Here is a 12,835-nt window from a genome sequence, read left to right as displayed (position 1 = left end):
ATAAAATCTGTTTTCTTAAATTTGACACTGACATTGTTCAAAAAATGCACCCACTCTAAAAAAACGCGGATCTCTGAAAACATGTATAGGATGTTTGAAATTGAACTAATTAAACTCATTTGTTCCCCGATAATTTCCTGTTTTTCCTTCCTCTTTATACTTTTTTCTCAAGTTTTATGCTTTGAACTTTGCTCCAGAAATATCTTATTTGATGAAAAATATTGGGCTTTATTTCAAAAATTCACTGCCAAATAATTAACATTCAAAAACGAACACTTGTACCAAAAAATGATTTACCTTCCTAAAAATTCCTGAAAACAGCTCAGTGGACTTTGTTTTCTGGAGGTATCAAATTTCCAATTTTTTCGGATCCCTGTGTTTGTTTTCACAACACTTCAAACGTTAAATTTTTCAGCTTTTTTGACTGAAAATTTCTGAAAGTTTTTAAATTTCATTGAATAATCAGAATCTGAAACATTTTTTATGATTACAATGTTTCATATTGGCGTAAGTAGGCATGCGTAGGTAGGCAAACCTTTTTACGCCCACACTTAATTTTTTAAATCTTTTTAGATAGCTTTTCTCATATTTAATGCCCCATAAAATTCAAATTACAAGGCCAATTTTCGAAAATTTCTCATGCGCTTCAACAGGTGATTTTCATTTCTGTTTGATGGTCAAATATCCCCAAAATTTAACGACTTTTCACTGAAAAATCCTTTAAAAAAACCAAAACCAAAAAGCATAATAAAAAAGCACTCCACTTAATGGGGCAAAATGATGGGGAAGGAAGTCCTCCTAGTGAAAATCTTTATTTGTTGGTTTTTGATGGGATTTCGGATATATTTTTTTTCGAAGCAAAATTCTAGATGACTAGATTGTTTTTTATTTTGGTAAAAATTTAAAATGTATAGTTGACCTCAAAGTTCGTAAATTTTTAATGAAATTCTGAACTTTTCGTGTTTTATGACCTCTTGGCAGGTGAAGTTTCCGCGGAAAAATTCCTAGAAATATTTTTTCTGAAAGTTTAATTAATTTATGAGATTTCAGGTTAAAAAATTATTATTTTTGAACACAGCAGTGTTCCGATTTTTTTTTGTTGCATTTTCAGATATATGTTTTTTGTTCAAAACAACTTTTATTCATTTTTTTCAAAGAGCTGTAACCCCACCAATGTGTCAATTTGTTTCCCCACATTTTTCAATATATTTCAAATTTTCTCTCTTTTTTTTCCAACAGACACCACATCGAATTGTCAGCTGTTGATTTGGTTCAAGGGGACCCAAATTAATAGGTTCTCAGCCGCCTTCTCTGATTTTTTATCTCTGATAACATATGTCACATGAAATGTGAATGGAGGAGGGGATACTCATCAGACACCGGATATACTTGGTTTTTTTTTGAAACTTGAGGCAAAGTTCAATAATTTTTTGTTTTGATGAACGTTATTTGAATTTTTCGTTGTTGAATATGTTTTTAATTTTTCAAAAAACTTCCTCCAATATATTTTTTTAAAAATTTTGAATTCTTGAAGTTTTTTGAATTTTTAAAAATAATTTTTGAACCCCCGCCAAAATATTTTTAAAACTGCAAAAATTAATTATTTTTAAAAATTCTTTGAACTCCCGCCAGATATCCGCGAATTTTTGTATTGATATTGGTTGAGTTCCCACTGTTTTTTTTTTGAAAATTTTGAATTTCCGCCAGACCTTTTTTTTTGAATATTATTTGAATACCTATCAAATTTATTCAAAAAAGTTTTATTTGCCGTTAAGAAGCTTAGGAAATATTTTTGAGACTTACATCTTCCAAAAAACTTTTTTCAAATTTCATAGTCCCTAAAACCAATTTTTCTGCCAACAACCCAGAACTCTGATCAAAAATCACTTGCCTCTTCTATTTTTTTTTCCAAAATAGCTCCAAAAAAATCGTAAAAATTCCAAAACATCTTTGCTCATTGAGCTCGAAAATGAAAAATTTATAAGAAATTTTTAGTCATTTTTAAATATTTAAATACTCTTCTCAAGTTGCCCAAGATTGATCATAATTTTGGATGTTTTTCGCTTTTTCAGCTTCCCAAAATTTGAGTTTGATTCCTTGTTATCCAAAAAATTGAGGGCGGAGTCAATTTTTCAGTAGAAATTTGGCCAATTTTAGAAGGGACTTTTTCTTGCAAAAACAAAAACTAATTTTTTCATGTTTTGTACATTATGTTTTGCACGTATTTTGTAGGTTATTTAAACTGTGTAAAACATATATTTACTTTTTAAAATATTCGAAAAACATTTTTTTTTGAAAACTAAAATTTTAAGTTTCTGTCAATAATTGTTTCGATATTTTGGGCCAAAAATTGTTTTTCCTCAGTTTATTAAAACCTATTGTAAAGTTTAAATTTTTACTATTAGTCCAAACTTTTTGCAAAAATATTTTGAAAACTATAAAAGCATTTTCTTGCAAAAAAATTCTTCGAAATACTAGAATCTCTGATATTTCTGAAAAATTTGAAATTTGAAATTCACTTCTGTAATCTGTTTTCCCATCCCAACGATCATATTTCAAATCCACTGATCTTTATGAAAATTAATTAAAAGTTTTCACTAGACTCTCTGAATTAAAAAAAGTAATACTTTCCCTACTAAAACCAAAAAAACCGGAAGTCTGTGCAACAGCTGATCATCATACTGCTCCCCTATTTAATTTTTCATATTTTCTAGTATTTTGACCGGAAAATGACAAACGAATGACAAATAATACTGGGAATTTTTATCGGAAATAATAATATTAATAAAGTGTCCACCCACTTTCATCCTTGAATTTCTTCGTTGTTTTTTTCTTTTTCTTTTGTTTTTTTGATAGTTAGACTTGTATTCAATTAATATTCCAATTTATTCATTTGATTTTACTTTGAAAAATATTTGGAAGAAAAAAATTACAAGTTCAAATATTTCTCTATTTTCTCAAAATTAATTTTTTAGCGATCTGAGAAGTCAGTAAAAAAATCCAAAATTTGTGTAGTTTGCTTTCTCCTTTCAATTTTTTTTCAATTTTATTTTAAATTTAAACGACTGGTACACTTTTAATTCAATTTTTGTTCTATTCCTGAATTTCAGGGAACACAATTAGGTCCTACGGAGAATCCAACTAGATAGAGACTGGGAGCCGTCACTTTTTGGAATTTGTTCTATTTTTATTCCTTATTTTTGAAAGAATTTCAGATAATTTTTGTTAGTTCCTTACTAAACAAAAACCGAGCATTTTCAAACTTTCAGAAGTTTTAAAAAAAATTTAATTTTCTCTTGAAATTTTTTTGGAACAATTTTATAATGAATCTCGAAGTTCCTGGTTTTAAAAGTAATTTTTGGACTTTTTTAATTTGTTTTTAAAAAAATTTTATCTAGGTAAAAATATAAAAATTGTATATTTACGAGTAATTTGTGCAGATTTTATTGATATTCTAAAAAAGGGAAATTGACAAGTCTTCCAAATTTCTTAGAATTTTCAAAAAAATGTCAAAAAAATTCACACAAATTCTCTGGTATTTTCATAAAATTTCAAAAATTCCAAATTTCCAGAATACTCGAAGAAAAAATAAAAACAATTTTTCAATATTTCAGTATTTTCCAGAAATTTTTTCTAAAATTTCCGAAACGCCTTAGACCTTTTCCAGAATTTCTCAGAATTTTTTATAACGTCCTAAAGTTGTTCCTGATTTTTCAAAAAGGCTAAAAATCAAAATCTATTTAAATTTTTATTCTCGAAAAATATCACTTTTAAAAAATATTTTAGTGCTCACAGATTTTGGATTTTTTCAAATAATGTTCCTGTTACTTTTTTCCTTTCTCAGATTTTGTATTGCTATATATTTTCAGTATATATTTTCAACAAACTTCTTTCCAGATAATCCACGTGATCATCAAAATTTCACTGAAAATTGGATGGAATGGGAGAAAGCGATGGTGAGTGTTTCAAATAGATTTCTGAACTTTTCGGCTACAGAAAAAAAAAGAAAAACCCCATTTTCTTGAAAATAAAATACGTTTTTGTCCTCCATCTTCCCCGTTTTTCATTTTATCTTCCAAAGAAACCTTTTTTGCTTCTATATCCTTGATGGCCGTCCCATGGGGTACCTAACCCAACTTTTTCCCTTCTCCGTCATCTTATTCCCTTTTGCACACGTCCAAAGGTTGGTCCCAGACACAAGAGGCTTCTCCTTATTTTTTCCTCTGTCGAATGTTTCTGGCTTTATATGCCCTCAGGGCATCTAGTCAAACACTTTTCGAACCCGGAAAAATAATCGTTTAGTTTTGTTAGCTTTTCTCTTATTTTTAGAACTTTACTGAAAATTTTAATCTTTAAAGCTTGAGCTAACGTTAAGAATCGGCATTTTTTGAGCTGAAGCCTGAACCCTGCCACAAGTTCAGGCTGTTTCAAGCTTAATGCTAACAATCTGAAACTTGAATAACGAGCGGAATTTGAGTTTAAGCCCTAACAGACCAATTGTGAGCCTGAATCAAAGCCAAGGCCTATTTCCAAGCCTAGGACTAAGCCTGATCCTAAGCCTAAGCCAAAGCTTTAACCTAAGCTTAAGCCTAAGCAAGAATCCAAGTCAAAGTTGTCACTTATTATTGCAAAAACTTGCATTTCTCATTAATTTGTTGTAAAAACCCCGCGTATTAAATTTTCCAATTACAATAAATAATTCCCATGTCTCGAATGAAATATTGTTATTTATGTTCAAAAATAAAAATCCTCCTTTAGTTTTTTCTCTCAATTGAAAGTGCTTGTTTTTCAAAAACAAAAAATTCTTGGCGCAAATATTTTCTATAAAATTTGCAATTTTCGTACTTTAGCATACTTCAAATATTTCAAGCTGTCTAGGCAGGCGAAAAATGCCTCCTGCCTATTTGTTACCTACAGCTAGAAGTTAGGGTTCTTTTATTAGCTGTAGCTGACATCAAAATTTGACTCAGAATTTAATTATTCCGTTTTTTTTTTACTATTTTACTTTGAAAAACAAACAACTAAATACAATTAATTTGCCACTCAACACAATAGTTACAACCAGGAAATACCACATTATGGGTCTAAAAATTTTCTATAAAAAGCGTACTTTTTTGACCACAACATTTTTTTCGGATTTTTTTCCAAAAATTAATACTACTATTGTAAGCGTTCCCTTTCGAATGGCATACGACAATTTGGGCCCGAATTAAAAAAAAATTAAATTCGTCCTCTTTGTGCATTTCTTGACCTAAAACCATGAAACTTTTGTCCCTGTCAAGAGTTCTCAAGAGGTGCTCCGTACCCGAATCTCTCATCACTTTTCTATTGGATAAAGAGGAGGAGTACCCTCCGGAGAGTTTTTGTGTGTTTTATCACGTAAATAACATATTTTTCTTTCTCATCCTATCTTTTTATTGCCTTTTTCAAAACATTTTCTCTGTTTTGGTAGCTAATTTGTCTGGAAATTAGGTGATTAGTCAAAAAAATGAATAAAAAATTAGCCAAGAATAGACAGGAAAACAACTGGGAATTGATGAAGGAATAAGACTATTTTTTAGTTTTTTGTGCGTTTCTTAGAACTTTTTTTTGAAATTAATTATGAACGAATCTGGATTAATCTGGATAAATCTAGATCAAGCCTAAGCCTAAGCCTACGCCCGAGCCTAAGCCTAAGCCTAAGTCTAAGTCTAAGCCTAAGCCTACGCCAAAACCTATTTTTCATAATGTTATAAAAATAAAAAGGCTATTTGTAAGAATGTCTGATTTTTTTTTTCGTGTGAGCAAAATGTGGCGTCCATTTACGTTTGAACTCTGTTTTTCAAAAAGCCGGAAGAATTTTTAATTCCGAAAATTCATGTATTATAGTAAAATTCCCTACAAGTAAGTCTGACAACAAAGTTCAATTTTTTTGAAAGTTGAATTTTCATGTACTTTGCTTGAAAATCTCTTCTATCGTGAATAATATTGAATTTTCTTGAATTTTTGAATTTTTGATTCAAAACAAGTCGAGAATCCTAGATCTAGGATCTTTCTTGAAAATTTTGAAAAGTTTCCTTATTTTCTTGTTTCTAATTTGTCCAACTTTCTCCAATTTCTAATTCATCTCAAATTTGCACACTTTTGAAGATTTCTTGTTAGACTAACATACAACATATTTTCTTAAAGCTCACACTGAAAAGCCTCCCCAACTTTTTCCAAAATTAGAAATCTCTATCAGATTTGTGCATTGACTAGTGGGTGAGATAATGCACTTATCCCCCCTTCTACGCCAATTTCTTTTGTCTATTTCGACAATTCTATTAACCGCCGGACCCCTCTCTTTCAATTCCACTTCATCCGACCAAACAAAATATTTTTTTTGTTCCTTTAATAAAATAGATTTCTGGTTTTTAGTCAACTTTTTCTTCGAATTGAATACAAGAAAACTGGGGCTACAAAACGAGGGAAAAATTCTGTAATGATATTCTTTTACATTGAAAAAAGTGAAGCTACTTTGCCTGACTATGAGCGTAAGCTTAATTCCAAAAAATTGCCTAAGCCAAAGCCTAAGCGGAAACCTAAGCCTAGGCTTAAGCCCAAACTTAAGAATAAGCCTAAGCCTTAGCCTAGGCCTAAGCCTAAACTTAAGAATAAGCCTAAGCCTTAACCTAAACCAAAGCCCAAGACTAATCCTAAGCCTAAGCCAAAGCCTAACCCAAACCTTAACCCTAACCCTAAGCCTAAGCCTATACCTATGCCAAAGCCTATGCCGAAGCCTATGCCGAAGCCTATGCCGAAGCCTATGCCAAAGTCTATGCCGAAGCCTAAGCGTAAAGCTAGGCCACAAGACCTGAGCTTCTCCCTTTTTTCGAATTTCGCTCGAAAAATTTTATTTTGGAACAGATTTCTGGTCGTTTTCAATATATTACGTAGATTTTTGTGAATGAAATAGCATACAAGATTTCACGCGCGCGGGAGCCGCTGCTCTACAGAAATCTGATACTCTGAACTACTGATCAAAAAACTTTTTTTTTGTTTCGTTCCGCTTTTTTCGGACTTTTCAAACAAAAATTGAAAATCCAACAAAATCCACTTGAAAAATCTGTCGTTTTTTTTTTGAGTTTCATCTTGCTTTTGAGCTAGAAACTAGAATATTTCACATGTTGAAAATTCCTAATATATATTTTTTAATTATGGATAAAAGCAGTTTTTTTTTTGTTTTGTGTCAAGCTGAGGAGCTTGCATTTAGTTTTCAGTATAGCTTTTTTTAAGTTCAAAAAGTCCAATTTTTGGCCCTGAAAAAAGTATGGGACACTGACGTGGTGGGGGGTTTAATCCAATATTCGACGTTTTCTTCCTTGACTCGACGTTTATTTTTTGTTCAGCTTCATGTGATTTTTAATCTTTTTATGAAAATGAGATTACATACATGTATATCAAAAATTCATAACTTGTCACTGAAAGTAGAAGGGGGAGTGAAGGATTATTCAAGTTTTTTCTTCCATTTTTTTCAATTGATTTTTGGACTATTGCTGTAAGATTCGGTAAAGTTCATTGGCCATTATCATTAAATTTTTGCAGTATTTTGTCGTTTAAAAAAATTTCTGGGTTAAGCCCTCAAATTGTGAGATTTTGGAAAATTTGGAAAAAATGCGCTTTAAAAAAATTCCGTACTAAAAAAAATTTCCTACATGTTTTTCAGTCCTGACGTAAAATTTTTTAGTTGAAGTTTGATCGATGCATGATTCATTCCAATTCAAGAAATTCGTCTGAAAATTACAAAAACCTAAAAAAAAATCTTTAAAAAAAAGTGTGAAAACAGCATCAAAATACAGAAAAATCACGTTTTCCTAGCATGAATAGATGGTTGATTTGGTGGTAAATTTGAATAGAGAAAGAAATCTGAAAATTATCATTATTGCTTTAAGGAAGTAGCTGAAAATTGAATTTTTAAATATTTTTACACCTTTGAAGAGTAATTAAATTTTAAATTTATGGGTTTTTTTTATTATCGTCTTTAAAATTAAAATTTCAAATTTTCCGCCGAAAATGTAAATGATAAGCCGATTTTAAGTTTAAGAATAATTTAAAAACATTTTTTCAGAATTATGAATTTTGCTGCAAAATTTTTTTTGATAATTTTCGAAATGTTTGAGTTTTCTAAACCCGACGTCATATTTTCCAGAATTTTATTATCCGAAAAATCAAATTATTTTTCAAAACCATCCACAACGAAAAACTATTTTCCAAAACAATAATACTTCCACGAATAAATCATTCGATGAAAACTTTGACCTAAAACACGTCAAGCTTCCGTTTTTTCTTATTATTTCCTGCTTTCCTTCCCAATACATACTTATCAATCTTTGAATCATAATGTTTTTCGATGGCAACCTTATCATCCAAAACACAGTTATTAATCAAAAATAAGTTTACTCTACATGTTTTTATTCATATTCAGAGCAATGGAAAGAATAATAAAAAATGAAAATTCTTGGAATTTTTTATTTTAAAATTTGTTTTTTATTACAATTTATATAAATCTTAAATTCCATTATATATAAATCTTATATAAATCTTAAATTCCACCGTAAAATTTTTTTTTTTTCAAAAAGCGAACTTAATGTTACAAGATGTTACAATCCTTGGTTATTTCATTTTTTGATTTCTAGAAATTTTAATCTTGCTTTCAAAATTATAGGTAGCTTGTTTTATAAATATGTCATAAATATACTACTCGACAAAAAAGAGGAAATGTATTTTCGGAAAAACACACTTCATGAGAATTTTTCCAAAACAAAAAAATTGCTGGAACTTACTTGGAAATTGAGTTAGGCTAAATGTTCTTTGCAAAATATAAATAATTGAATTTTGTATTTTTCCAAAAATATGGAATAATAACCAAAAAATAATCTCCTCATCAGTACGTAAAAATGATTCCTGACGTCTGACCTTCATGTTTTTTTTCAAATCAGAAATAGATTTCAAATCCCCCATAGAGTACGTAGGAGTCGGTTCTCAGCATGAACAAGTTCATGAGGGATATATGTATATATATACGTTTTTTTGGAAAAACAAGTTGTATTTACTATTAGTAAAGCGAAAAACTGAAAAATTTATTTCCAGAAATTTTGAAAAATTCAGTGGCAATGTTTTAAAGTTTTAATATTAACAAATGACATTATAGTTCAAAGTGGTAATAGTAAGTACATAATCCAAACTTTCTAATTTCAAATTTACATCATCACGATTTGTTTTTTTTTATTCAATTGGCTTCCCTCCTGTTCCAGATATCCTTCTTTTTTTGTCTTATTTTTTTTAATTTGAGCACAAATTGAGAACTTTCTCAGTTAAAATAATGTAGGTAAATTTCGGGAAAAAAGTATTTAAAATTAAAAAAAAAAACTAAAATTTGCTGTAATTCTTAAAAAATAAAAAATTCTGAACTTTCAGTCAACATTTTTTGAAACATAAAAACTCCACACTTGCGCCAAAATTTTATAGAATATCCAAAGCTTTTTGAAATAAAAACTGAAATTACTGCAATATTTTTTTGTAGATTTAAATTGAAAATTACCGCAAAGTTAAAAAATAAAATAAAATTACAACTCAACTCATAGCAAAAAAAATCAAAACTACCGCATAATGAACTTTTTCACAAAAATGTGGTGCTTACTAACTTATCAATTATTTATCAATTATTTGAAAAAAATCAAATTAGATACACCGAAACTCTGAAAACTTCTACTTTTCCACCAGGAAGTCGGATTTCTGATCACCCATATTTTTCAATTAGGAACTAGTGTTTCTGACATTCAAAAAAAATCTAATTCCTATTTCCAAGTGCATAAGAATAACCTGAGGCGCAACTACACTCTTGACGGGGAACTAATCCCGGAAAAACTTTCTTGGAACTACTCATAAAATTTGCATATTTATTCAAACTCTCTCTCCTAATTTTTCCCCTTCCCCCACTCGTCGTCAAATTAGACGACGTGTTACGACGTTTTTAGAAATTGTATGTGTTTTGGTGACGAATATGTAGACATACATCATTATAGCTTTTTGATCTGTCTATTTTAAACTTTTTTATTGAATTTTAACCTTTTTCTAGTTTATCTTCTCTTTTTCTGCAAAAAATGTGTTCCATACCATTAAAACATGTTTTTGAATATGAAAAGTATTTGACTATTTCCATTTAGTTTGTCACCTGGTTCCAAATAAATTTGCTTTGTGCAAATTGTGCAACCACGGACGCAATGCGCCGTATTTTACGCGCAAATTCAATTATTTTTTTAAAAATCCGAAAATCTGTACTTGGTACAAAAACTCTCGAAACCTCTCCGCTAACTTTTTCCATAATTCCCCCATACTCTGAAAAGTTTTTCAGGTGTTATGTGTCAAGATGAAGGAGGAACACTGTTCGACCCGCAGGATCCCGCAGTTTCTGGCCTCATCGATGCTCTCGAGCAATTTCAGAGCTTTTACACATATTTCCATAGATACGCCTGTCTTTTTATATGTATTGTTGGCGTTTTCAGCAATGCGATTCATATTGCGGTGAGTTTGAAAAGCATCAAAATTTGTTGAAAAAATTATCATGCGCGTGGGAATTTATGTATAAATATAATGCATCATCGGGAAACTTTCTTGCCGGTTTGTTGCCGATCTGTCGAAAATTTTCAATTCCGGCAATTTGGAAATTTGCCGATTTGCCGGAAAGTTTCAATTCCAGCAATTTGCAAATTTGCCGATTTGCCGGAAATTTTCAATTCGGGCAATTTGCCGGTTTCCCCATTTGCGGGAAATTTTCAATTCCGGCAATTTGCCGATTTGCGGTTTACCGATTTGCCGGATATTTTAATTTTCGGCAATTTGCTGGTTTGCTGAATTTCCGGAATTTTTCAATTCCGGCACTTTGCCAATTTGCCGATTTTAAAATTTGATTTTCAGGTACTATCTCGTCCCCGAATGCGAAGATGTGCTGTGAACAGTGTGCTCACCGCCGTAGCCTTTTGTGACGTCATCACCATGACGTCATACAGTATTTATTTGATGCGATTTCGATTTTATGAGGTGAAATTTCAAGATTTTCCATATTTACTAATTCTATGATTGCAGACCGACCATGGCTACAGCTACATTTGGCTGGTATTTCTGAAATTTCACGTGTGGTCCTCGATGACATTACATGCTATTACGCTTTATATGGGTGGTGCATTGGCATTTATACGGTGGCAAGCACTAGGAAATATTCACAGCAAATGGCTGCAGCCAAGGAATTCTTGGTAAGTTTGGAGGGTGCAAATGAAAATTACTGTGAAAAAATAATTTTCCAATTTCTAGGCAACTATTCGGCGTTGTTAGCGTTGTGTTATCAATTGTCTGCCTCCCTACACTTGTTCTACACAAAATATATGAAATAGAGAGTCCGGGTAAGTCATTTTATAGTTAATTTTCATTTAAAAACTCTAGTTCATTTCAGAAATCGAGACCTCAACCGTTTCCGAAGTTTTGAGGCTTTCCGGTCAGAGTATACCAAAAGAAGTTCGATATAGTTTGAATTTTTCTACGTATTCGTGCGCGTTTTTCAAGTTTAACTTGTGGATGTTGGCGATTGTGTTGAAGGTAAATTTTAGTTTTTAAATTGAGTAAATTTGCTCGTAAAATATAATGTTTTGAATTCATTTTGCTCAATTTTCAAACATGTGCATTGTCAGGCACGGCCCGAGAAGTGGCACTTGTACGCAATTTATCTACCGTATACCTGAACGATTGGGCGCGTTTTTCTCAAAAAAGGGTGGCCCAATATTTTGTGATGCATATAGAAAATGCCCTATTACGCCCCCAAACTTGGTTACACTCAAAGTATCAGTAGAGCGCATTTGCGCGGATGTACCACTTGCCGGGCCGTGTGCGAGGTATCAAAAATGATCCGCAAACACCAAAATTTACGCGCAAATTTTCAAATTCTTCATTCCAGGCAATCCCCTGCGCACTTCTCCTCTGGTTTACCATTGCTCTGGTGGTAAAACTCCGTCAAACAGATGAGAAACGAAATTATTTATACTCGAAAAGCTTCCGAAAACACGTCAAGAAAACTACAGTACCCGACCGTACCACCTATATGCTCATCATTATGCTTGTGGTTTTTTTGGTGACAGAGCTTCCGCAGGGGTTTTTGGCACTTCTGAATGGCCTGTACACAGGAGATGTTAATATTTATATTTATAAGAATTTATCCGAATTGTTGGATTTTCTATCGCTGATTAATTGCAGGTTAGTTTGGCTTTTTGATAAGCTTAATGTGAGGCTTGGGCTTAAGCTCAGTTAATTTTAGCACTTGGTGCCAGGCTGTCCCGTTACGGTTTGATCTACAGAAAATGCGGGAATTTTTTGTCCAAAAAATGTGACATCAGCACGTTCATGCAAAATCTGTTGAGAACCCTGCGTCTAAATTGCCGCATTTTTTGTAGATCCACGTAGATCTAGCCGAAATGAGACACTCTGACAACATGTGCAAATTCTACAAGAATCTATTAAAAAATTTCAATTTCCAGCGTGGATTTCCTGCTCTATTGTGTGATGAGCTCCCGGTACCGTCAAACATTCGGTCATATGCTGATACGTGTCGAATCGTGGCTTCGCAATCACGGAGAACGTCGTCGACTTGCGCGGGAAATCAAAAAGAAATTGCCGGCGCCCGTTGGGGTCTAACACTTGCCTATTATTGAATTCATACGGGTTTTTATCTGAATTAAGACTACGGGTTGTGAATTTAATTCAATATTGAATAAAAAGTTTCGATTTCTATATTGATTTTGTGTCTTCCAGCAATTTTCAGGTTATTATA

General features: G+C 31.7%; 1 protein-coding gene across 2 annotated transcripts; it reads left to right on the top strand.

The window, feature by feature from the left end:
- Positions 1 to 3,895: 3,895 nt before the first annotated feature.
- On the top strand, positions 3,896 to 12,792 carry dmsr-4 (G-protein coupled receptors family 1 profile domain-containing protein; the record flags this gene model as incomplete). Of its 2 annotated transcripts, none has more annotated exons than NM_001392993.1 (8): positions 3,896 to 3,956; positions 10,373 to 10,542; positions 10,936 to 11,058; positions 11,104 to 11,270; positions 11,329 to 11,417; positions 11,468 to 11,610; positions 11,966 to 12,261; positions 12,543 to 12,792. In NM_001392993.1, 7 exons carry the CDS (start codon positions 10,378 to 10,380, stop codon positions 12,697 to 12,699), a joined length of 1,140 nt encoding a protein of 379 aa, NP_001379796.1. The 2 variants fall into 2 exon arrangements, with proteins under 2 accessions (NP_001379796.1, NP_001368505.1); NM_001381314.1 differs by having other exon boundaries at positions 3,941 to 3,956; positions 12,543 to 12,699.
- Positions 12,793 to 12,835: the final 43 nt, after the last annotated feature.

This window comes from Caenorhabditis elegans, chromosome II, assembly GCF_000002985.6.
Source record: "Caenorhabditis elegans chromosome II".
Taxonomy (NCBI): domain Eukaryota; kingdom Metazoa; phylum Nematoda; class Chromadorea; order Rhabditida; family Rhabditidae; genus Caenorhabditis; species Caenorhabditis elegans.
Note: the sequence above shows the minus strand (reverse complement) of the source record. Positions and strands in the feature narration are given on the sequence as shown.